Source organism: Eschrichtius robustus, chromosome 3 (genome assembly GCF_028021215.1).
Source record: "Eschrichtius robustus isolate mEscRob2 chromosome 3, mEscRob2.pri, whole genome shotgun sequence".
NCBI classification, from domain to species: Eukaryota; Metazoa; Chordata; class Mammalia; order Artiodactyla; family Eschrichtiidae; genus Eschrichtius; species Eschrichtius robustus.
The window spans coordinates 12,034,660-12,060,405 of record NC_090826.1 but is presented as its reverse complement, the minus strand read 5'-3'; the positions used below and the strand labels follow the sequence as shown (position 1 = coordinate 12,060,405).

The 25,746-nt window shown below is 48.6% G+C and overlaps 1 protein-coding gene and 1 non-coding gene across 7 annotated transcripts in view; both read right to left on the bottom strand.

Annotated features, from left to right (window-relative positions):
- Positions 1-25,746, bottom strand: part of FHAD1 (forkhead associated phosphopeptide binding domain 1) — a 150,152-nt gene that overhangs the window by 35,259 nt on the left and 89,147 nt on the right. For 5 of the 6 annotated variants that reach the window (XR_011073460.1, XM_068538936.1, XM_068538940.1 and 2 more), the window contains 6 exons: positions 24,147-24,230; positions 23,261-23,413; positions 22,175-22,370; positions 10,713-10,783; positions 8,917-9,069; positions 5,947-6,054 (listed from right to left, as the gene is read on the bottom strand). Coding sequence is in view for 5 of the 6 variants with exons in the window: in XM_068538936.1 (XP_068395037.1) it covers positions 5,947-6,054; positions 8,917-9,069; positions 10,713-10,783; positions 22,175-22,370; positions 23,261-23,413; positions 24,147-24,230 (765 nt within the window). In the remaining variant the exon portion in view is untranslated. The remainder of the gene's footprint in view (positions 1-5,946; positions 6,055-8,916; positions 9,070-10,712; positions 10,784-22,174; positions 22,371-23,260; positions 23,414-24,146; positions 24,231-25,746) is intronic. The other variant, XM_068538937.1, reaches the window with a different exon arrangement.
- LOC137763111 (U6 spliceosomal RNA) lies at positions 14,565-14,671 on the bottom strand. The gene has a single exon (XR_011073677.1). It is a non-coding gene; the product is annotated as a U6 spliceosomal RNA (small nuclear RNA).

The window sequence follows — 25,746 nt, the reverse complement described above, 5'->3', positions numbered from 1 at the left end:
CAGGTAAGGACACGGAGGCTGTAAGTGAGGTGATGAGAGGATGAGTAACGTGCATCAAGGTCACACTGTCAGGAAGTGGTGGTGCCAGATCAGATGCCAGTGCCCTGCCCTAGCCATCCTGCTGGACCTTGCCTGAGCTGTCCTCCTGATTCAAACCCCACCCTACCTGGAGGCAGGAGACACGCTTGTGTATTCAAACGTAGACTGGCACAGAGTCTGCCACCCTGCTCAGCAGGAGCCCACACTCTAAAACCCCACCCCTGGCCCACCTGTATAAGGGATGATCTGGGGACAGCTGTGACCACAGTTTGGGTTCTACCCCTTAACAAGGCTCGCTCTGTGTCGGAGCTCCCTCGCCCTGTGTGGACTCTGACCTCACTTCCCTTTAGGGGCTGGCACAGTCTCACTCCCAAGGTCTTTGCTTGACTGTCCAGCCCCCATATCCCGCCATGCACTCCATCCTCCCCACCCGACTGGGACTCTGACCTCACCTGGGGAGGTGCTTCACAATGAATGCACAGACTCCTCGAAACAAACCTCTGTCACTACACCCACATTAGAGATGAGGGCACAGAGAGGGCAAGGGGCTTGCCCAGAGTCACACAGCATGTTAGGGCAGAGCTGGAATTGGGACCAGAATCGACACTTTTAGCCTACCCAGCTCTGCTGCTATGCCTCGCTTCGCCTCCTCTGTGTCTCCCTCCGGCTTTCTTCCTCTGACCCCTCATTTGGCTTCCATCTTGTTCCAGCTTGATTTCATTCTTCCCGTCCTGCCTCCGTCCCTCTGGCTAACTCAGGTCCCCCTCCTTTGCACTTGGGACCCCTGACCTAGTGGCATTCTCTTCCCACAGATGTTCCCGCGGTGTTCCCTCTGCCCTCCAGTTCTTACTCAAGGTCACCTCCTTGGAGAGGCCCTCCCCGCCGGCGGGCCCACGGGCTCTCTAACCCACCCTGGTTTTGTCTACCCCACAGCCTGTGGCTCTGGAGTCACCTGTGTTTGTTTACATGGTTGTCTGTCCTCCGCCCTAGAGTGGGGGGCATGGCCGTGGTCCGTCTAATGCTCTGCAGTATCCCTGACACCCAATAAGGTCTGGCACGTGGTAGGTACTCAGTAAATATTTGCAGATGGATGAATAAAACTGAATTAAACAATTCATTGAGTCACCAGCTTTGTTTTTGGAAGTTCCACGAGGGCCGGCACATGTCTGTGTGTGTGCCCCCTCTGTCCCTAGAGTCCGGCTCCTGGAGATGCCATCACAGGTCACTGAGGGCACGGCCACCTGTCCTCCTGGCTCCGGAGAGCCCTTCTTTGACTTTCAGGGCATGACTCGGGCGTTCATCCCTCCTCTAAGCCTTGGGGCCTGCCTTTCATGGCAGCTCCAGGCAGGTGAGGCTGGTAAGCCCAGTCCCCAGGCTGGTGGCAGTGGATGTCACTGGCTTGGCCTGGGCCTGGCACTTGGACGCCCCTTCCCCCTCCCACATCCCCCTGCCCTTGAGGGTGTACTTCTCATCTGTTCCAGAAGGCACTGACCCCTGGCGCTTATTTGATGTGACCACCGTGTGAGCTGGGTGTGTACCGTCTACTCCATCTTACTCTGCAATGTTTGGGTCTCTGTCTGTCCATCGGCCCAGGGAGGGTCTACTTTGGAGTCTATGAAACTAGGAGGCTGGAGCCAGGAGGGTGTTTTCCTACTGTGCCCACGCTGGGTGCATCATAAATACCTTTCGACGACGAGGAGGAGGATGCTGGCTGAGGGACTGACCCAGACTCCAACCCAGGGGGTCTCCCCTGGAGTGCATCTCCCTTCCCTAGGTAGTTGGCCAGCAGTGCTTTTGGAGACGGCCCTCCGTGTGCGAGTGAGGTTCTAAGTACTTAATGTACACTAACTCATTTAATCCCGCGAGGCAGGGGCTGTATCCCTCCCCATGTTACAGATGAGGAAACTGACGCACAGGAGGTTAGGTGATCTGCCCTAGGGTCATACAGCTGGTGAGTCCTATGATGTGATATCGGTCACTCTGAATGGAGGCACTGCTCCCCACCTGCCCGCTTTACCACCTGCTCTACATCAGGGCACCGAAACACAGCCTCACATCTGGTTCTGGAGCTCCTTCCAAAGGGCTTTTGGCTGCCACCGCCCAATTTCTCTCTCTCTGCTCCTCATACCTCCTTCTGCTGGGTTAAGTGGTTCTCCAGATCTCGCACTTTTCTCTTTTCTGTCTCTAAGGCTTCCTTCGCTTTTCTTTTCTCATGGGCAATGCTGCTCTCCAAAATCTGAAAATCAATGACCAGCCTTTTTGGTTGCCTGCACATTTAGGGGAAAATTGCTAATAACGATGATACTAATTATAATGACAGTAGCTCAAACGTTGGGGGTTGGTCTTCCGTGCCAGGGCCCAAAGCTTCCGTGCCAGGGCCCAAGGCCAGCGCTTCTCACCCACGTCACTCTAACGGCAACCTCATCAGAGAAGTTAGTGTCTGCATTTAACAGATGAGGAAACTAAAGAATGGAAAGTTGGTGAGGGTGCGGGGACCATGAAGTTTGTTAGTGGTGAGGCCAGGATTGAACCCCTCACGTTGCCTGTGGGTGGAGGCCCTGGCAGGGAGCAAGCGAGCAGAGGAGACCAAGCCTGTCTTATTTCAGAGTCTGAGCTCTTATCACTGTGCCAGGCAGCCTCTGTGATAAGAAGAAGAAGAATCTCATTAATAATGGAATTTCCCATTGTTGAAATAAATCTCTGAAAGACAATCAGGTTTCTGGAGGAGGGCAGTGTATTGAATTAATGAGCCATACGTAACAGTCTCTAGGAGGGGTGGGGGCAAAGCTCACAGGGGAAGCTCTGAGAGGATGTGGGCTGTGATTGGTATTTAGTGCCCGCAGTCAGGGAATTTCATCTGGGAAGCAGCTTGCTGATAAGCCGTTCAGTTAAATGGTTTATGCAAATTGCAGAAGGCTAGAAGTTGCCGGTAAGGCCCCTGTTTCTAGTCACTGCAAGAAAGAAGGGGCACCTCATATTCATCATCATTATGTTAAAAAAAAAAAAAAAAAAAAAGAAAGAAAGGGCACCTCAACTCTCAAATGGGTTGTGTTTTAAACACCAGCTTGGCAGATGTCTGGAATTTGGAACACGGTTTCCATTATAGCTGGTGGTTAGGGTCCGAGATTAGCCTGCAAAAATATCTAATCCATAATATGGAGGAAGTACTACACATTTTTATATATTTTGCAGTGAAAAGCAGTTTAAAAAACGCCAGCACTCAGCTGTTCCAATACCAGCCCTCAACGAAGCAGAAGAGCAGTAACATCACGGGAGCCTGGCGTCTCCCATGAGACGTGAGGCAGCCGAACTTCTGAGGAGGGTTTCGGGTTAAGACATTTTCCTGCTCCAGTGCGCCTGATCTCACGTCTACACGCGGGACTTTGCTCCCGGCAGCTCCTCTGCAGCCGAGACGGGCGCTACGCACTACAGGGAAGGCTGTCCTCGTACGACTCACGCCCAGGTCCCGTCCCCCTCAGCCACTTTGCTCCCACGCTCCTGGGCAGGTCATGGGAATTAACCTTTAACGTTACCTCCGAACCCGCATTATGACCTAGTGATTCTGTCGTCCTTAAAGATTCATCTGACAGGGGCTTCCTTGGTGGCGCAGTGGTTAAGAATCCGCCTGCCAATGCAGGGGACACGGGTTCGACCCCTGGTCTGGGAAGATCCCACATGCCACGGAGCAACTAAGCTCATGCGCCGCAACTACTGAGTCTGTGCTCTAGAGCCCGCGAGCCACAGCTACTGAGCCCGTGTACTGCAACTACTGAAGCCCACGTGCCTAGAGCCAGTGCTCTGCAACAAGAGAAGCCACCGCAATGAGAAGCCCGTGCACCGCAACAGAGAGTAGCCCCCGCTCGCCGCAACTAGAGAGAAAAGCCGGTGTGGAACAACGAAGACCCAATGCAGCCAAAAATAAAATAAATTAAAAAAAAAAAAAAAAAGATTCGTTTGACAGTGTGGAGGAAGGTCTAATAGAAAGAAAAATCAAATGACTGTTTGAAGTTGATCAAAGTCTGTGTCTGGGATTTTACTCTCAGGTTCCCTGACAAGAAGCCACGGAGAGGTCCTGCCGGGAGAAGTGGGCTGGCGCTCTCCTGGGCCTGGGTGACCCGGCCACAGCTCCTGCCTGCCACGGGGCTGTCCACCACCAGGCTTTCCTTAAATCTCCCTCCTGAAGTGCCCCGTGACCTCGAGATCTCTAAAATCGAGGGGCTTCCCCATCTTTGTTGGCCGCTGTGAACCCTCATGGCACCCTCCTCCTCCTCGCCACCCCTGGAGAAATAACTCAGGACCAGGTACTGACACTGTTTACACAGGCCTGTAGAGCACAGCTGCGCCGGAGACCCGAGCGAGACCCAACGCATAAACACTTTCCCTCTCTGGATCGGATCAAATGGCATGGGCTCTGCCCACCAGGCTCCTTATTTCTCCCTCACTGGTGGGTGGGCCAGGGTTTCACTCTGAGGAGTAGGGATGCGGTGGGGGATTGGTAGGAGGCAAGTGCCTAAACAGAAGCGGAAGTACAGTGATTGATAGTATTAATAGCTACCATTCTTTGAGTGATGATTCTGGGTCAAACACTTTAGTGTACATTATCTCTAATCTTCACAGCCATCCTTTAAAGAAGGTAGGTATTGAGCCGTAAGTAGCCCAGCCAGGCTGCAAAGCCTGCACTCCTCACTCCTCTGTGCTGCCCCAGGACTGAAGTGCTAATGAAAACATTTTGTAAAAAAGAGTCAGGGATCTGAGGGTGACCACGAGGTAAGTATGAGTGAACACTGTAATAGGGCTTTTCCAAAAGCCATTTTGGACACATCAATAGAAGTACAACATCTTCAACGCGGGAGAGAAGAGTCCTGCTCTAGGCCACTAAATGCTGGAGAACTGTGTCCAGTTTTGGCTACAAAGACTTTAGGAAGTAAATAGATGATGGGTTGCAAACTCAGATGCCTACAGCGGCTCGACAGTTACCCAAAGTGAAGTGGGTTGTGTGTAATGCAATAGGGAATGGCGAGGACTGTGGCAAACTTCTGCTACTTGGTTCCACTCCGGCCCGTTTTTGCCAAGTGGAAAGGAGGGCCAGATTTCCCAACTTTTCAAGGAGAGGATGGAAATCTGGATTTTTCAGTATATTTTATGAATTCAAGATAAAACACTCTAGGACCAAACATAACATGTCTGCAGGCCCTTTTCAGCCAGTGAGCTGACTTCTGGAGCACAGAGCAGCTCAGAGGAGCGGAACAAGGCCATGCTCCAGGACTGTGAATGGCATTTGGGTCTGGAGAGGAGCAGGTGCCTCTGTTTTCAAGCATCTATAAAAGGTTATTCTGTGGAAGAGAAAGTATTCAATAGACGGGTCTTGCAGGAGCCCGGGGGGCGGGTGGAGGACTGAAACCCTTCTGGGAGAAAGTCTGAGTCAGTTCAACCTAGGAAGGAAGGAAGAATGTTCTGCCAGCCCAAGGCATCAACACTGGGACGGGCTGCCCTGGGCTGCAGAAAATTCCTTGGTGGTGGAGCTGAAGGCTGGATGATTTTAGGATGTTGTTGGAGGATACACGCAGCCCTGAAGTCCCACAATTCTGTAATTCCTCCATTTTTGTGATTTGGGATACAGTCTCTGCGCAGAAAATGCTCATGTCACCAATCCCACCTTGTCCCCTATCTAAGGCTGTATTTTACGCTGTTTACAATTTTTCCAACTAATTGTGAAGACTACAGCTCTAGGGTTCTCTCCTAGAGTGCCCCTTGCTTCTTCCCAGACTAGCTGAGCCCTCCCAAGGACAAATCACTCTAGGAAACTCCGCCACGCGCTTCTCCCCATCATCTATGGTTCTAAACTTCTTCCATTTGGCCCTCAAGCCGGATTTGGGCTGGAGCCAACTATCTCCCCGAGCTGCGTACCTCCTTCTGGCGGGTTAAGCGATTCTCCAGCTCTTGGACTTTGCTCTGTTCTTCTTCTAATGCTTCCTTCGCTCTGCTTTTCTCCCGAGAAATGGTTTCCTCCAAAGCCTGAAAGTCATGACTGTTGTTTAATAGACATGGTTACCATAGTAGGAATCTGGACTCTGTGCCAGACACTGCACGGATTAACTCTTTCACTTCTCACAACAACCCCACAGAAAACTGTGGGCAGTATGCCTAGGGGCTAAGAGTACGGGGTCTGGAGTCGGCAGGCCCAAATTAGAGCCTCCTGTTGATCCTTCCTAGATATATAGTCTTGGGCAAGTGAGAAGCTTTAGAAGCCTCAGTTTCCCTATCTGTACAATGGGGACAGTAATAGCGCTTCCTGCATTGGGTTGATGTGAGGAGCAGATGAGATGATGAACATGAAATACTTGTCACATGATAACTATTCACGAGTAAAGATCAATCATTTCTTCTGTCATTTCGACTTTGCAAAGGAGGAAACAGGCTTAGAGAGATTAAGGAATCTGTTCAGTTTACTAGGAAATCACATCAACAGGAGTTTGAACCCTGGTCCCTTTGACCCTAGAGCCAGGAGTTGGCAAGCTATGGCATCTGGGCCAAATCTGGCCCGCTGCCTGCTTTTTTGTAAATAAAGTTTTATTGGCATCCCTCCATGCTCATAGTGGGTTGCCTATGACTGCCTCTGCACTGCAACAACAGAGCTGAGAAGCCACAACAGAGACCATACGACCCGCAAAACTGAAAATAGATACTATCTGGCTCTTCATGGAAAATGTTTGCTGATCCCTGATTTAAACCATTAGTGTGTGCACAAATCAGAGGACGGCTGCTAACAGATCATAATAAAAAAAAGAACGTTAGCTCCGTAAGGGAACCTAGAATTTCTTACCATTGAAACAGAGTCCTCAGACAAGCTAGGACTCGTGACGAGTTTAATTAATGAATTCTGACAAACGTATTTTTAGAAAGGGTGGGGGTGATGGTGTCATGTGGTATGAGGGAGGTTCATTTAAAATCGGGGCACCTGGCACTCGAGTCTGGAACAGTACTTTCAGATGAGTCCCTGGGGTCAAGCTGATCAATGTGCGTGTCTGGGGAAGGATGACCCTAGACGGGACAACAGTGGACATGAACAGCGGCACTCTGTCTTGGTGGGTCCCTGGCATTGCGTCCCCCTCTGGATGGGCTGGTGTGAGCTCTGAGGTTTGTTGTGATTAAAGGGGGATTGATGTCAGCCCTTGAAACCCTGTATCTGTTGGAATCAATGTTACAAATGGGCGTCTGGGAGGCCCAGGCCGGTGCCCAAGGTGATGTTGAACATGCTGGGGCTGCAATACCGTACATCCACAGTGGGAACAAGTCAAACCAAAGTTAAAACTAAAATAAGACATTTGGCAAGGGAGAAGTTAATCAGAGAGGAGGGAGGAAACAGGTGGAGAGTCTGGTGAAGATTTTGAAGATTCCTACGTTCTTTCTGGTTTTATTTCCCTCTCTGTGGAAATGCACTGGCTTTTTCTATGTCTAATTGCCCTTCTGGAGGGAGCTGCCTTGATTTAAGGCTGTTGTTAATAGTACCTTTATGTGGCTCACAGGTGATTTTGGTCAGGTGGTTCTTCCTTTTTAATCTTTTATTTCACAAAAGGCAGAAAGGCAGAGAAAGAGGCAAACAGGAGAAGAGGTAGTGGGGCACGAGCTAGAGGATGAAAGGAAACAGGCAGAGGTCTTTGGCTCTTGGACAGTTCTGGAGAGTGAGGGTGTGTGACAGAGAAGGACGGTCCAAGCAGGAAGTCACCAAGCTTCCCCTGGTGAAGGTGGAGGAAACGGCAGGTCCAGTCCTTCTCAGGGGAAGAAGGGAGGTGCTGGGGGAGAGTTGGGGTCCAGCGGATCTGGTGCTGCTGTCCTGAGGTGGGTGGACGAGGGGCAGCACGCAGTGGCTCTCCACCGTGGCGGCACATTGGAACCACCAGGGAGAGCTTACCAATCCCAGTGCCTGAGCCACACCCTCACCCCAGTTAGTTTAGAACCTGGGGGTGGGGTGGGGGGAGGGGTACAGGGCATTAGTATTTTTTAATCTCTTAGGTGACAAAAGTGCAGCCAAAGTCATGAGCCACTGATCTAGGATGATGGCGACCGAGGTAGTTAAATTCATGGCGGGTCCCTGAATATCAGAAAGGGCCAACTCAAGGACAAGGATGAGAATCAGCCCATTATCTGCAGTTTCCCAGCTTTCTCCTGAGATTCTGATTCAGTGGGTCTGGGGTGGGGCCCAAGAACCTGTATTTTTCACCAGCGTCCAGGTGGTTCTTATCGGCCAACTTGGGGAAAACCTTCCTTTGAGACTTTGTGGCTGAAAATGTTGTCTGCAGAGCTGTGCCATCAGTACCCGCTGGGAGCTGGTCAGAAATGCAGAATCCCAGCCCCACTCCAGACCTGCTGAGGCAGAATCTGCATTTTAACAACATCCCCATGTGATCTGTGGACACCTTTGAGTTGAGAGGCGCTGCTGTAAAGTGTCCGCTAATTGGCTGGTTTCTGGAAAAGTACGTAGCAGTTTTGCCCATGTGTTTCCCCTGATATGTAGGAAGAGAAAGCAGAAGACTGAAATACTATTGGTTGGTCTTGCACACACTTAGACACAAACCAGGGCCTGCAGTAACGGCTGGGATTTGTATCAATAAAATCAGCTGCAGTATATAAACAAAGTACCATTTCTAGACATTTCAATAACCTTGCCTCTTTAAGTTGATCTTCAATTTGATCTCTGAGTTTTAGGACTCAAGCTTCATGTTAATTCCTCCTACCTCATTCACCCTCTTCAATTAATTTAGTTCCCAACAAGGAGTTGCTGAGATATCTCCATCTAAGTACGCGCCCTCTGTTTCTCATAGGAAAGCCCATTTCATCAGTCTCCAGTAGTAAAGAGAAGGACGGGGACCACCTTACCGATTTCTCTTCCATTAGCCGCTTGACTCTGGCTTTCAGCTTCTCCTCTTGCTGTAGCCTTTCCTCGGTCAGCTTCTCCTTCTCTGCCAGATGCTGCCGTAACTTTTCTTGCAGCAGATACTGCTGAGTTTCCTGAGAACTGTTGATCTTGATCTGAAATGAGGGGAAGGGAAACTGCAGCTGATGGGGGACAGGACTAACGCAGGGGTAATTTCCACTACCTTTGGGGGCGGGACAAAGGTTCACGAAACTTTCTTCAAAACACAGAAAAATGATGCTTAGCTTAGTAGCTAGTAGGGAAGTAGTAGAGCATCATGGTTAAGAGCTCAGACTCTAGATCTAGACAGAATCTCAGCTCTAGTTCTTTCTAGACACTTCTTCGTATAGAAAATGAGGTTAATACTAGTATCTACCTCTTAGAGTTGTAAGAATGAGATAATGATGGAAAGCTTTTAGCACAGTGTTTAGCACATAGTAGGTGCTCAGTAAATGGTAGTTAGACTTATTTGTTATTATTTGCTGAGTGTAAGAGTAAAAACAGTAAGCTAGGGCCAGAAGGCCTGAGCTTTTGTCTTGATTCTTCCACCAAGTAGCTGTGTGACATTGAAACAGTCACCTAGCCTCTGAATGACATTGTCCATCTCTGTAAAATAAGGAGAATGGACTAGATCAGGGGTTGGCAAACTACTGTCTGCAGGCCAAATATGGACCACTGCCCATTTTTATAAATAAAATTTTATTGGAGCAGAGCATGCCCGTCACGCCCATTCATTTACGTATGTCCATGGCTGCCTTTGCTCTACAACAGCTGGTCAGATAAGTGTGGCAGAGGCTGTATGTCCTGCAAAGCCTAAAATATTTACCATCTGGCCCTTTACAGAAGAAGTTTGCTGACCCCTGGACTAGATGGTCTTTGTGGTTGATCGTGATGGTGGTCCCAATATTTCACCCTTCCTCTATTCATATCTTTGGCTCTGTAACTTGCAGTGCCCACCCATATCCTGCCCCCTGACTCTGAACTCAGTCATGTGACTTGCTCTGGCCAATGGGATGTTGGCAGACATAACACAAGCAGAGGATTGAAAAGCACTCCATGATTGGGCCTGCATTCTCTTCCCGATTTCTGCTTCCTCTTCCCGATTTCTGCTTCCTCTTCCCGATTTCTGCTTCCTCTGCTAGCGCCATGAGAACGTGCCCAGGCCAGCCTGCTGGAGCATCAGAGACACGTGGAACAGAGCACAGCTGCTCCAGCTGAGGCCAGCCTGTATCAACCAAGGTCCAGCCAACACCCAGACACGTGAGCAAGCCCATCCAAGACCAGCGGACCCACCTAGCGGCTGGCCCCAGATGTGTGATCAGTAGACAATAACTGTGGACCACTGCTAAAAGTGTTATGGTTGTTTATTACACAGTATTAATACAGCAATAGCTACCAGAGAGATACAATCCCTAAGGATAATTTTGCCTCTAAAATGTTGACATTATGTAACTTTTGGTAATTCTGCTGCCTGTACTGTGGCTAGCTGTACTTCTTCCACTGCATTTAATAAACAATTTTAAAGATCTGATGGCATTTACATTTTTCTGGTTTCTGACAGAGGAAAACAAGCCTCCTTGCCCTCCTGGGAGATCTCAGCCACCCTGTCTGAAGCATTTCGTGTGCAAATGGAGGTGTCATCTCACCTTTTGGAGGATGTGTGCTGACTAGCTAACAGAGGAGAAACAGAGTTCAAATGCTCAGGGCTAGGTGAATTCTAAGCAGGAGCTGAAATGAACTTCTGAAGTTCAAAGATTACCTGAAGTTCCTGGGTCCGGCTTGTAATTTTTTTATAATGCTCCAGAAGGCATTTCAGATACAAAGACAATCCTTAAAGAGAGAAGCAAGAAGAAGGTAAGTATCAATTCAATTCACTTCCTTTGCTTTCTGAATAATGTCTTCAGAGAGCTTGCCGACAGGTGGGTGAGGGCAACGCCGCCCTCCCATCGAGGAAACGTGAGTTGCCATCCACCTTGTGTGTGTGTGTTTTAAAAAAATTTATTTATTTATTTATTTATGGCTGTGTTGGGTCTTCGTTTCTGTGCGAGGGCTTTCTCTAGTTGCAGCAAGCAGGGGCCACTCTTCATCGCGGTGCGCGGGCCTCTCACTATCGCGGCCTCTCTTGTTGCGGGGCACAGGCTCCAGACGCGCAGGCTCAGTAATTGTGGCTCACGGGCCCAGTTGCTCCGCGGCATGTGGGATCTTCCCAGACCAGGGCTCGAACCCGTGTCCCCTGCATCGGCAGGCAGATTCTCAACCACTGCGCCACCAGGGAAGCCCCACCTTGTGTTTTTAAAATTGTTGATCAGCTTCGGTTGGGCTCGAATCCAAGCTTCTTTTTGTGGGTGGAAAATAAGAACCATCTGCAGAGCTCCTACCGACTAAGTGTCTGCTGTGTGCAGCACGGTGAGCTGAGCAGGGGGATGATATGAAGCCATTCAGCGTGAGAGACAAGCTCTTAAGTGCCTGGTAGGAAACAGGCAGGGACTCCAGGTGGCGTGGAAATGATGGCTGAAGGAGTGCGGAAGCGTGAGGGTCCCAGAGGAGGCGCCATCATTCCCCTGGAGTGATCATTGCTTGGCTGAGGACCCACTGGGCGTGGGCACTGGCGGGTATGCAGAGTTGGAGGGGATGGCGTTTCAGAATGGAAGATGCGGTTGGGTGAATGATGCTTCCCCCCCAGAGATGTCCGGGTCCTAATCCTTAGAGCCGAGGAGCATTACCTAACAGGGCAGAAGGACCTTTGCAGATGTGACGAAGTTAAGGATCTTGAGATGGGGGGCTTATCCTGGATTAGCTGGGGGGACCCAGTACAGTCGCATGGGTTCTTACAAGAAGCAGACACAGGGAGTCTGCCTACGACAGACAGAGACGGTGATGTGACAGAAGCAGAAGGTTGAAGATGCTTCTCTGCCATGAGCCCAGGAAAGCGGGGAAGAAAAGCTCCAGAGGCTGGAAAAGGCGAGCAAACGGATTCTTTCCTAGAGCCTCCAGAAGGAACCAGCCCCTTGCCTTTACCTTAGCGAAACTGATTTTGGACCTTTGGCCTCCAGAACTGTGAAAGAATAAATGTGAGTTGTGTTAAGCCCCTAAGTTTGTGGTAATTTGTTAGAACAGCCATAGGAAACTAAATAGGGGGGGGGAGGGTGAAGGCAGGAGGCAGGATGAGAGGTGGGGAAATGCAGTGCATGTTCTGGAAGAGGGTGGAGCTTAATTGGGGTAGAGCAGATGATGGGGGAGGGGAGGAGTAGAGGGAAGAGTTGGGATGGAAAGCTGAGTTCAATTTGTGGCCAGCCTACAACAGTAGCCTAAAGAGTATAAACTTGATTTAAACATCACTGAAATGTCATGAGTGTGACCTGTGTGCCCGGCCCTCTGCTAAGCAATCAGCGCATCACCCCACTGTATTGTCCCGCCATCGCCTCCTTTTACACGTGAGGCCGTCGGGCTCTGAGACATGTGGCTGCTGGACGCCACACAGCTGGCAAATGGCTGAGCCAGGGCTTGGGCTCACAGTGGTGTGACGCCAGGGTCTGAGTCACTGCTATTTCAGCTTCTGATGGAGCAGCGAGTTGGCTTAATCAAGGGTGTTTTTTTTCAGAAAAATAACCAGGATGTATTAGAGACGAAGGAGCCAGCAGCATTTCTCAACTGCAGCATTCTCGACGTGTTGGGCTGGACAGTCCTTGTGGTGGGAGCCGTCCTGGACACTGTAGGACGTTCAGCGGCATCCCTGGCCTCTACCTACTGGCCGCCAGAAGCATCCCCCACCCAAGCTGTAATTATCAAAGATGAGAGGGTTTCAAGAAAGCAAACCGAGAGGGCTGGGTAGGCCAGAGAGAACACGGCGGGGGGAGGAAGGTGGGGCTCCCGTGCAGGGGGGCCACGTCAGTCGCCAAAGAGGCAGAGACAAAGTAGGAAGTTGGTGGCCAGCACACAGGGTGTAACGCACTTCAGGGTCTTAGTGGGACAGGAGTACGAGCAGTAGAAAAGGAGCTAAAGAAGCAGTGGTCCCAGGGAAGATGCACCAGCTTGAAGCGCATGTTTGATGACACAGGAGAAAGATGGAGTGAGAGGCTGGATACGCTGAAGAAGGAGGTCGTGACTCAGGAGCTTGTGCACAAAGTGGTCTGGGAGGGAGAGAGAGGGGGAGACTCAGGGAGGGAAGAGCTGCATGTGGAAAGAGAACGTAGTGAGGGAAGATAGAGGGAAAGGAGAAAAGATCGGTGCGGAGGGAGACAGTAGGGGAGCTCAACAGGCTCGAGCCTGGGCCCTTGACCTCTGACAATGCCACTTGCTGAGAATTTCCAGCTTGGAAGAGTGAGAAAAATAATATTATAATAATAGCTATTCAGTATTAAGCACTTGCTGTGCGCCAGGCGCCATGCCAGGAGTTTAACACGTGATATTTTCTGATCATTACAAACAGCCCAGCAAGGAAATGTGTTTGCATTTATAGGTGAGACACAGACGCTCAGCAAGTTTAAGCTACGGAGCTGGTAAGCAGTAGGAGCAGAATTCAGACCTAGGTCTGTCATTCTCTTTTCAGAGAGACTAGAGGCTGGAGAGTGAAGGGCTGGGCTGGCTGATGTGAAGGGTGCGTGAGGAGAGGGGCGCTGGGAGGATCCCAAGATGGCAGAGATGGGTGATGCTGACTTGGGCTATAGGAAAGAGGGATTTTCTTCTTTGGGAGAAGAAGCAATTCTTGATTATATTTCTGGTTACAAAAGTTACACATGCCTATTACACAAATCCAAACAGGGCAGAAACCCATAAAGTGGAAAGTGTCCCCCTGCTGTATTCTCAGTGGCCGGCACACAGTAGGCCTGCAATAAATAGTTGTTGAACGACTGAAAGTCAAGGCTCACGCAGTCTCATCATGCTGGGATAATACTCTCTTTTATGTCTTTTTCTCCAGATTTCTCCTGTGGTCGGATATTGGCATTTAAAAAAAAAAAAAAAAGGGGGAGAACACTGTGCATATTGTATTACAACTTGCTTTTCTTTTTTTTTCACATAAAAATACTGCGTATCTTGGATATCTGAGAAAGAGCGATTTTCTATGTATGCAGGGAAGCCTTTTATTTGCAACAAAGTCTTGCAGAAATAGACACAATCAACTGAGCTTGCAAAGAAAAATGTAAAAAGTCCTTTCTTTCCCTTATCAAAAGAAGCTGAGAAACCAGGCAGGAGGAGAGGGGAGCTAACTTTTAAGGTCCTCCTTAGATGTTTCCTATCTTCCAGTGGGACCACACAGTAATCCTTCACCAATCAGATTTCTTTTCTTTTTAGGTCACAGCTTTTTTATTTTTTAATTGAGATATAGTCGATGTACAATATTATATGTTTCAGGTGTACAACATAGTGATTCACAATTTTTAAAGGTTATATTCCATTTATAGTTATTATAAAATATTGGCTATATTCCCTGTGCTGTAAAATATATCGTTGTAGGTTATTTATTTTATACATGGTAGTTTGTACCTTTTTTTTTTAATTGGAGTATAGTTGCTTTACGATGTTGTGTTAGTTTCTACTGTACAGCAAAGTGAATAAGCTGTATGTATACACATATCCCCTCTTTTTTGAATTTCCTTCCCATTCAGGTCACAAAAATATGGAACGCTTCATGAATTTGCGTGTCATCCTTGCACGGGGGCCACGTTAATCTTCTCTGTATTGTTCCAATTTTAGTATATGTGCTGCCGAAGTGAGCACAGTAGTTTGTTCCTCTTATTTCCCTACCTCTAACTTGTCCCTCCCCCTTTCCCGCTCCCCACTGGTAACCACTAGTTTGTTCTCTATATCTGTGAGTCTATTTCTTTTTTGTTATATTCACTAGTGTTATTTTTTAGAATCCACATAAAAGTGATATCATACAGTATTTGTCTTTCTCTGTCTGACTTATTTCACTAAGCATAGTACCCTCCAAGTCCATCCATGTTGTTGCAAATGGCAAAATTTCATTCTTTTTTATGGCTGAGTAGTATTCCATTGCATAGAGATATATATAGATATGTCTATATCACATCTATTTTTTGGGGGGGCCACGCTGTGCAGCTTGTGGGTTCTTAGTTCCCCAACCAGGGACTGAACCTGGGCCATAGCAGTGAAAGTGTCGACTCCTATCCACTGGACCGCCAGGGAATTCCCTACTGCATCTTCCTTATCCACTCATCTGTTGATGGGCACTTAGGTTGCTTTCATATCTTGGCTATCATAAATAATGCTGCTATGAACATTGGGGTGCATGTATCTTTTTGAATTAGTGTTTTTCATTTTGGGGGAATAAATACCCAGGAGTGGAATTGCTGGATCATACGGTAGTTCTATTTTTAGTGTTTTGAGAAAGCTTCAAACTGTTTTCCATAGTGGCCACACCAATTTACATTCCCACCAACAGTGTAAAAGGGTTCCTTTTTCTCCATATCCTCGCCAACACTTGTTATTTGTGTTCTTTTTGGTGATGGCCATTCTGACAGGTGTTAGGTGATATCTTAACCAATCAGATCTTTAGTAGTGACTCCAATCTCCTGGGCTGCTCATGACATGATCCAACAATACTTACTCAACCTGGATTTCCCTGAGGGATTTATTCTAGGATTTTACAGACCTAGCTCGTTAGGTGCGTTTTATCCCTTAGGACAATATTTTAAAAGGCAGGTAGTATGGTGGTTCAGAGCAGGGGCTTTGAGGTCAGAGGGACCTGGATGGAGTCCCAGCTTTGAAATGCAGCCCATTTTCAAGAGCCGAGGAAGAAGGCCTGGGAAGAGAACTGAGTGCTCACGGCTAAGAAAATCTGACTAGCTGTCAAATAGAGATGCAGCAGGGGTCACAGGTAAAGGCACCTCGGCGTGAGTAAATCGAGCTGCCCTGCCTGTGCGCATACCCATCTGCCTGCCATCCACATTTAGTTCACATTAAATCAACAAGTATTCAAGGCTAATGCGGATGGCAGCTACCGTTTACTAAGGCTTATGTGTGACCCCATGATTTGGGTACCACATCGTTTAATCCTCACAACTAGCTGGTGAGATCTTAACCCCATTTTAAAACCAAGTAAACAGAGGCACACAGAAGTCGAGACTTGCTCACACAATGAGTAAGCGCACACTTGAGAGTCAAACCTTAGCAGCTGGTCTCCAAAGCCTGAACTCAGAATTATTCGCTCTAATGCAAATGGGGCTTTGCTGGGGCAAGGCCCGCGGTGTGCATCAGGCGCCCTTCACTCCAGGGAATGAAACTCTCAGGTTTGTCTCTGTTCAAGTTAATGACAGAAGCTGTCCTCTAGGAATTGGGCATGTACCTGGTACCTCTCTGGATCTTCGGAGGGCCTGTGGGGTCACAGAAAAGAACACAAGTGCTAGGATCACAACGACCTCAGTTTGAGTCCTGACCCTTCCATGTACCAGCTGTGTGACTTGGAGCAAGTTTCTTAATGTTATTGATACTCAGTTTCCTTACCTGCAAAATAAAGACAACAATAGTACCTGGCTCATTGGGTTGTTGGAAGATGAAAGTACACAGTACATGTAAAACAACTAACACAGTGACAAGTACCCAGGAGGAGTTAAATAAACCGTGGTTCCTACCCTCCTCCTAGGAGCTGTGAACACAGAAGGCTCTTAGGACTGTTTGTGGATGGTGATGAATGACTGGGGATCCCCTGCTGGCCTCCGTAATGGGAAGTACCTTGAATCACTTATCATGGTGGACTAACTCATAAAAAGTTTTTGAGCCAGTTTCTTCATTTCTAAAATGAGGATAATGTTACCTGCCTTATAGAGGTGTTGTGATGATGAACCGAGGTTATGTATGGAAAATACTTAGAACACCATCTAGAATATAAGTGCTCAATGATGAATGATGGCCACCATTGTCACCATCACCATCCTCGTCACCATCACCATCTAATCATTATTCTCACCACCATGACCATCACAATCATCATCACCATCATCCTCACCACCATCATCATCACCATCCTCACAATCATCATCATCATACCATCACCATCACCATCCTTGTGTAGATGCCTCTAGGAAGTAGGTACAGCAGGACCTCATACAGAGAATATAGGGAATACTCTAGCTCATCCCACTCTTTTAGTCTTCTGGGGCTTTGCCATAACATTGCTAGTTCTGGAAGATAAAATGCCTTTTACCATCAACTTCCTCTCCTAATGAATGAATAAAGAACGGGCCGTACTCACTAACTTCTCTATTGCCCTCCATCCTTCTTCTTGACTTCTTAGAACCAAGTAGTTGTAATCACAGAACACAGTCTGTGTTTCCCCAACAGGTGTTCTGTAGAACATTCTCCAAGAGTTGTTAGCTGGGGGTAAGGGCAGCAAGAAAGGAGAAACGTATTTTGGGAACATCGCATTCTTTATCCCATCCTTGTGGATCCATAGTGCGTATCAGTGCAGGAGGGATTCTGCAGAGACCTGTTTGATGTTACTTCAGTCTCCTGACTCTGTGAAGTCTGGAGAAAAAGACGGTGGGCCTGAGAAATGCTGCCTGAAAAGAGTCTTTCTCAGGCTTTCTGGTCTGGCTGGCCTGATGGCTTAACTTGGCAACCCATGTTTCTTTACGGTAACATATGACTAGATTTAGAGACAGAGGCTTCAGTGACTCCTGGGACTGGGGAGGGTACAGTGCACACATTGTTTGGCCCCGCTATTACTAGGATAGAGATAATGGTCTTTCCTTGTTTTAGTTCTGATTTCGAAGAACAGCTAGAACTGTGGGCCACATCTCTGCTGGTTTCATGCACACTCAGACTCTGCCATGATTACAACAACAGTACTACTGGGGTTGGGGAGGCGCTGGGTTGCTGGGAGAAATCCAGCCCCCCTCTTCTCTATGCTATCTGTGAGGGGCAGGCACTTACAGAAAAGTTAATCTTGATTTTGCCTTTCTTTTTAAAAACGTTTAAAAGAAATTCACACCACCTTCTAGATTGCCTTAGAGATATCCTGGCTGGGGTTGTTTAATCACCGGAGTTGAAAATCACTCCTCTATTCTCATTCATTATTGTAAGAATGTCAAATGCGTGCAGCCTCTCTGGAGGGCGATTTGGCAAGAAGGATCAACAATAAATGTTGGAGTTTCCCAGGTGTGGCCCTGGGCTCTCCCGTCTCATCCAACACTTTCTTCCTCGTGATACCGTTCACATGTATGGCTTTAATCATCATCCATCCATCCACCCGTCCATCCATCCCATCTGACTAAGCGCCCGCCATGTGGCACCTGTTCTTCTGCGTTCCGGGGCCACATGACTGATATAGTTGGATATCCAGGTGACAGCTGCGTCCTTGGCACCCCACTTTGGATGTCTACAGGCACCTCACACTCATCTTCCCCCTCAAACCTGGTCCTCCTGCGGCATTCCTTACTCTGGATTTTAGTGAAGGAACCACATCTGTACTTTTAACACAAGCCAGAAACCTGGAGATCTGTAGGCCCCTTTCTCTCCGTCACTTCCCTTCTAGCCATATCTAACTCCGTCACTGAGGCCTGTTGATTCACCTCTTAAATGCCCCTGGAATCTTCTCTCTTGCTCCGTCCCCTCCATTGCCACAGTGAGGGCCACCATCGTGTCTTGTGACAGCCTCCTAACTGCTCTCCCGGGGTTCTGTGCTGGCCACCTTCCTGTATGTTTTCCACTCGTGGCCAAGATGACTGTCTCCAAACGCAAACCTGTTCCATCAGTTCCTTACTTAAAACCTTTCACGGGCTTCTCTCTGCTCTCAGGTTAAAGCAGAGCTTCTTACCAGGGCCCTGCAAGCCCCTGGCCCCACCATGATACAGCCCCTGCGGACCTCCTTCACCAGTCCCCGACCTCCGCCTCCACTTCTTTTAGCCCCTTGAGTTCTCCATGCTTCCTGCGATCCCATCACGCTGCTCCCTCCACCCAGAATGCCCTCCCCTCCCCTCTTTGGCAAATAACTCCTATGCATCCTGCAGGTGCCCTGCCGTCCCTGACCGGGTCAGAGCCCTGCACTTCTCCTTCAAAGCAACTGTCACGATTAAAGTTTTACATGTGAGTGACTTTTCAGTTAATGCCGCACCCTATTCCTCCCTGAGACTGTAAGATCTACAAGCGCAGGGATAGTGCCTGTTATCTCCCCAATCTTTTATTATGAAAGATTTCAAATGTACAGTGAAGAGGGAGGAATTTTACAGCCAACATCCATATACCCCATGACCTGGATTCTACCTGTTTCTGACCCCATTATATCTCCACCCTGCACTGTGCCTGGTATCTAGGAGGCCTGCGATAAGTCTTTGTTGAATGACAGTGGTTCATATCCTTCCACATCTAGGACGATAAAGATAAGATGAACAGGTATGTGTGAGTAATATTTATGTCAGCATCATCTATTAAGTGTGAAAAACTGGAAACAACTTAAATGCCCGTGATAGAGGACTGGCTAAATAAATTATGGTACATCCTACGGAATGGGATTCCTTGCCATCAGTGACAGCGATGATGTAGATCTGCGTGTATTGACATGGAAGGGTGTTCCTGATGTACTGTTAGGAACGAAACTAAAGGAAATTGGGTATAATATGACATTATTCTTTTGTAAAGTTAAAAAATCAATAAATGTATATAGGTAGTGCCTATTTTATGCCAGGTACTATTCTAAGTACTTTACATACATCAATGCATTTTAATCCTCACAACAAGCCTAAGGGGTGGGTATTCCCTATTATCCCCATTTTACAGGTAAAGAAACAGGCACAGAGAGGGGAAGTAACTTGCCTAGAATCACACAGCTCTTTCCACGGGAAAATGCCTTGGAAGTTACACACAAAATATGATAGTAGTGACAATACCAAATGCTAGCGAGGATGTGAAGCCACAGGAACTCTCATCCATTGTTGGTGGGAACGCAAAACAGCCACTTTGGAAAAGAGTTTTGTGGTTTTCTTAAAAACCAAACGTACTCTAGGGGCTTCCCTGGTGGCGCAATGGTTAAGAATCCGCCTGCCAATGCAAGGGACACGGGTTCAAGCCCTGGTCCGGGAAGCTGCCACATGCCAAGGAGCAGCTGGGCCCCTGAGCCACAACGACTGAGCCCGTGTGCTACAACTACTGAAGCCTGCACGCCTAGAGCCCATGCAATGCAACAAGAGAAGCCACTGCAATGAGAAGCCCGTGCACTGCAAGGAAGAGTAGCCCCCGCTCGCGGCAACTAGAGAAAGCAATGAAGACCCAACGCAGCCAAGAATAAATAAAATAAAATAAAATAAATAAATTAAAAAAAAAAACGAAATGTACTCTAACCACACGATTCAGCAACCGCGCCCTTGGTATTCACTCAAAGGAGTTGAAAACATGTCCACACAAAACCCTGCACATGGACGTTTATGGCAGCTTTATTCATAACTGCCGAAACTTGGAAGCCACCAGGATGTCCTTCAGTAGGTGAATGGACAATGGAACATTATTTGGCACTTAAAAAAAAAAGAGCTATCAGGCCATGAAAAGACTTGGAGGAAACGAAAATGCATATTACTAAATAAAAGAGACTAATCTGAAAAGTTGTATGATTCCAACTATATGATATCCTGGAAAAGGCAAAAACTATGGCGATGGTAAAAAGATCTGTGGTTGCCAGGGGCTGTGGGGGGGCCGGGAGGGAGCACACAGGATTTTCAGGGCAGTGAAACTATTCTTTTATTTTTTTTTTGGATAAGGTTCTTTTATTTGGAATAAAAATGTCCAGTTTTGAAAAGAAAAGAAGTTTTCTAAAAAACATAAGTCCTCAAACCACAAGTTTCCCCATGACGAGTTGAATTCCTGAACACCGCAGAGGGGATTACTGGAGATGTTGATTACTTAAGACACTAATAGGAAGGCACTGAAGAACAGCAGGGCCAGGCTTCAATCACACAAACGTGTGCTGCCATGGAGGAATTGCATAGGCTGGCTCTGAAGTTGGCTTCTCCTTTGCTTCTTTCATTTTGTTAAACTTGTAGCTTTACTTTCCTCAATTTCTAGAGTATCAGTTTCTAGATATTCTGGTTTACGGACTATCATCATTTTGCTTTATTACCACGTCCCTGATCTGTAGCCTCACCCACCCCATTTCCCCTCTATGGACTCCACCGTGGCTTTCAATGAATTCTCTGTACTTTCTGTTACTATGTAGTTATAGAGTGATCTGAGAAGTGAAACTCATAAACCGAGTTGACCTAATACCAGGGCTTTGTGCACAGAATCACACCAATCTGCTCAGAGATGGCCTGATCTGAACCGCATCACCCACCGTGCTCCCTGGCTTCTGCTTATGGCAGTAGATTTGGAATCAAAGGCACCTTCAGGACTGGACCATCTTCCCGGCGGAGCATCGTGATTTACAGGGCCTCTGGGTCCTCTCCGGGGTTGGCCTCATTATTGGTGGACCTGCTGATTCCAGGACTTAATGAAGCTCAGGTTCTTGATGTCTCATCGCAGAAAGAATCCAGCGAGAGACAAAGTGATGGGTAAGAAGTGGATTTATTTAGAGAGACACACACTCCACAGACAGAGTGTGGGCCATCTTAGAAGGCGAGAAAGGCCAGGGCAGTGAAATGATTCTGTAGGATATTATAATGGTGGATACATGTCATCACACATTTGTCCAAGCCCAAACCCATAGAATGTACAACACCAAGAGTGAACCCTGCACAGCATTGTAAATCAACTACACTCCAGTAAAATTAAAATTAAAAAAAAAAGAGTGAACCCTAATGTAAACCATGGACTTTGGGTGGTTATGATGCGTCAATGTAGGTTCATCAGTTCTAACAACTGTACCTCTCTGGTGCTGATGTTGATAATGGGGGAGGCTGTGTATGAGTGGGGATAGGGGGTACCTGGGAAATCTCTGTATCATCCTCTCAATTTTGCCATGAACATAAAACTGCTCTAAAAAAAGTCTCTACTATATATATGTACATATATGGTTACTTCTGAGAGAGAAGATTTAGCATAATTTTGATTTTTCCTTTTGCCTCTGTCACGTCTCATTTTTCTCCAGTAATCACGTCTCACTTGTGTACTTTTTTCCAGGAACATTGCTTCTCAAGTGGTGAAGCAAAGTGAAGTCTGGAGAAGGGAACACTTGGCCACATACCTAAGAAGGCTCCCTCAACAGATGTCCCATCGTGATCAGATTCAATGCAATATTTCAGTCATGCAACTATGTGAGAAAAGAGTTGCAGTCACCTTTGTCGGAGCTGGAGAACTGGATCCCCACCTCGTGGAGGAGTTGCTCCGTTTCCTCCAGCCAGGACAGTGACAGGTGCAAGATGTCCAGCGCCACCTTCTGGAGCCCTGAGACAGGTGGGCTCACCTGCAGGTGCTGCAGGAGGTCGACCTCCTTCTTCAGGTCATTGCTACAGCAAGACATTTTCATGCAAGCCTGGAAAGAGATGAGGTCGTGAGGAGCCTGGGCACCATCGCCAGAAATAGCACCTGACGGTTGTGACCCGCCAAGAGCAGTGTTCCTGACGTGGCCGTGAAGCAGGCAGCGCCGTATGTTGGCCGCCCTGTGACGGCCCAGTTCTACTTGCCTTTTTTTGGGGGGGGGGGCGGAAGGAAGGAGGCAGCTTTTATTTCATGTGGACTCTGGATTTTATTTAATTTGGACTCTGGATGGTCAAAGAGACCCTGTGTTTAGGTATAGGCAATTCCAAAGTCAAATTGCCAAGGACGATTTGGCTGAAACGAGAACCAAATTTGGCTACAGAATTCCTGCTGAGATCAACACACAAGCTGGTCAGAAAGTGCGGTTTCCTGATTTGAAAGAGTGCTGACAAGCCAACATTTGCACAGACTCCCCAAATAGTAGCTGCGTATTTCCAGAGAAAGCAGAAGCAGCTGCCTGATGTGATAAGCTGGATCCCTGCGTGGGGGCCATGAAGGGGGGGTGCTCTGCCAGACCCTGTGGTCCCGTCTCCTCCAAAGTCAAAGGCAACAAGGGTAAGAGCAGCCTTCCACTGCTGGGACAGAAAAGAAAAATGCAAATAAAGAGAAGATTGTTTCTTTGGTTTCTCTGGAAATAACACGGGGCTGGTTTTCCCCCCGGGGTCTGGGGCCTCCCGAAGGCAGTACTCGGGTTGTGTCGGGCAGCTTCTCCTTGGCCACACCAAGTTCACCTGGGAGGCATTTCTGGAGGTCCTTTGTTTTCTGATCTCAAACAGATTTCTCCAACAAGAGAAAAGGTGGACTAAAGCAGAGCTGGACAATTTCCTGAACCAGGAGCACAAAAATGAGACACAGGGGACATTTGAGAAATGGAGAAGGGGGCACCTGGCAACTGTCTAAGGACGTCTTCAGCTTCTTGATGTTCTCTGTGACTTCCTCCTGTTTGGAGCTGCTGAGCTGGGGCTCCTTCTGCAGGGTCCACTTTTTCTGCTGAAAGTTGATGTTGTCCTCTGTGACCTTGGTGATCTTCTCTATTAACTGGTGAGAAAAAGAAAAAAAAATATTTAAAATGCAGGGTGGCTCTGGGGGGAGGGGACCTGCGGGGCTTCAGCTTAAGCTCAGAGGAGGGAGGTCCTGGCGTGTTTTGGTGATGGCTCTGGAGGGCGGATGTCGGCTCTGACACCAGGGCATGTTTCCCAGGATCAGAGATGGTTTTTAAGAGCCAAAGGCCTGTCATGTGGCCACGAGTGTGTTCTAGGTTCTTCTGCATTCTGGGAGTGATTCATCACGCTGAGCCTGATGCTGTGGGCCCCTAAAAAGCAGGTTCTCCAAGAGAAGCCCGTGCTGTGATTTTTTGACCCGCGCGCTGACACCCAGGGTTGGAGAGGATAAACGGAAGAATAATAAGGCAATCGTTACAGCCAGAGGCCCATCCTCACTGCCATCTGCCTCTTCAGAAGAACGAGCGAGCGAGAATGCACCATCTATGCTGAGGCCGCCCCTTTCCTCGCGGGGCTGACGGAGGTTAACTGTGCGGGTCTGGCGACCAGACACAGTCCTGGGTGGTTTAATTTGATTTTCACAGAAACACTGCAAGGGAGTTTAACTGGGTTTTACTTTAAAAGCCAGGAAATCCCAGAAAATCAAAACAAATCTTTATGGTGTAGCAACAGTGTGAAAAATATGTGCCACCAACAAAAAACAGAAACATATGCTCCCAGTGTCTGGAGTGCCGGGTCCCTGAAGGAGAAAGCGGGGAAGAGAGACGAACCTGCTGGTCGGAGACGGGTTTGTCCTGGAACAGCTTCGCGCGTCCGTAGGTGGCCTTGATGACCTGACTTCTGAAAAGCTCCAGCTGCAGCACAAAGAAAGGGAAGGGGATGAGGTGAGTGGTGCAGCTGCAGCCGCAAGGCTGGGGGAGGCGCCTCCATCGCTGGGTCTGGGCGAAATCGGTGAGAAGGCTCTGCACGCCTTTAGTGGTCATAATGGGTAATTAACACCTTCACCTCTCACCGGAAGGGGCAGTGCCCACACAAGAGAGGGGGACAGCAGGTTTTAACGACTTTTCAGGTGTGCCCGCCTAACCTAGCCGACGCACGTGGTCAGCACACACACGTCTCGGGCTCTCGGAAGAGCCACTTGCTGCCAATTATCCAGTGGGAAGTCCAGGGCCAGGAGCGCTCTTCCGTAATTGCTACGTTGGCACCAGGCTGTGAGATAAATATTGAGGCTGTCAGCCCGAGTAACTCGTGTAATCAGCAAGGGCGCCTGGGGAGAGAAGAAGGAGCTGCCTGCTGCCATTTTGTGCCTTAGACCTTGTGTCCTGAAGACGACGTCTCCTGTATTCCTCTCCAGGTCCCCGGAGCCTGGTGCAGTGCCTGGCACACAGCAGGCACTCAATAAATGCTCATCGAATGCTTATAACAGAAACATCTCTCAAGTCAGATGTTCAAAGTCCTCTACTTCAGTTCAGCCAGTTTTTACTGAGTGCCTCCCTGGTGCTGGTGTCTTCGTATTACGGATGATGAAACAACGCAGTTAAATTAAATCAGGGCTTCTAGAATGACGAGTTCAAGATGCCCCAGGCTCATGAGACCTGAACGGCAAAGAAGCCCAAGTTTCTCTGGAAATTTACCAACATGATGGCCCCTGGCCTGGGTTTTTGGCTCACTGGCAAAATGTGGTCATGAAAGGCTCTAAAACAGAGCCCTGAAGGACCATAAGGGCCACTGAATCAATGAGAACGTCAACAGGTCCCAAGACACAGGAGTCTGCTGCATACCAGGGAGCTCTGGGAAGCCAAGCAGAGGAATTGTGACTCTCCTAAGGACACCTCTGCGGTCATCCTGCCGGAAGCCAACCGGGTGATTGGAGAGACACTGGGTCGTCTGCTGGTTTCATGGCCAAGGGAGGGTCCTAGCTCGCCCAAGGAAAAGGTTATGTAGAGAGGGCCCTGTGGGCGATGGCCCGCATTACCACCAGAGGCGCCCTACGGGACTGCTTGGCGGGGGGTGGGGGTAGGGAGGGACAGGTCCTGCTGGACGATGGGCTGAGTCCTGTGGTCACTGGCCTGGGGAAGGGCAGGACCTCAGGCCGGGAGCGGGCTGTGGAGACAAGGGGGTGAAGCAGGAAGGCCCAGGCAGCGCAGAGAAGCCTCATTCGTCCTTTCTCTCTCGAGTCTAGACCTGGAGGAATCTCAGTGTCTCTGAGGGTCTTCCTGGATGACCCCTGGCCAGAGCCATGACCAGGCCCTCGGCAAGTGGCCCAGATCATGCCCTCAAAGCGGGTGTGTGCTGTGGGTGCAGAGTGCCAGCAAGGTGAGGGGTAGCCCAGGTGCACAGAGGGGAGCCCAGGCTGGCGGGCTCTCTGCC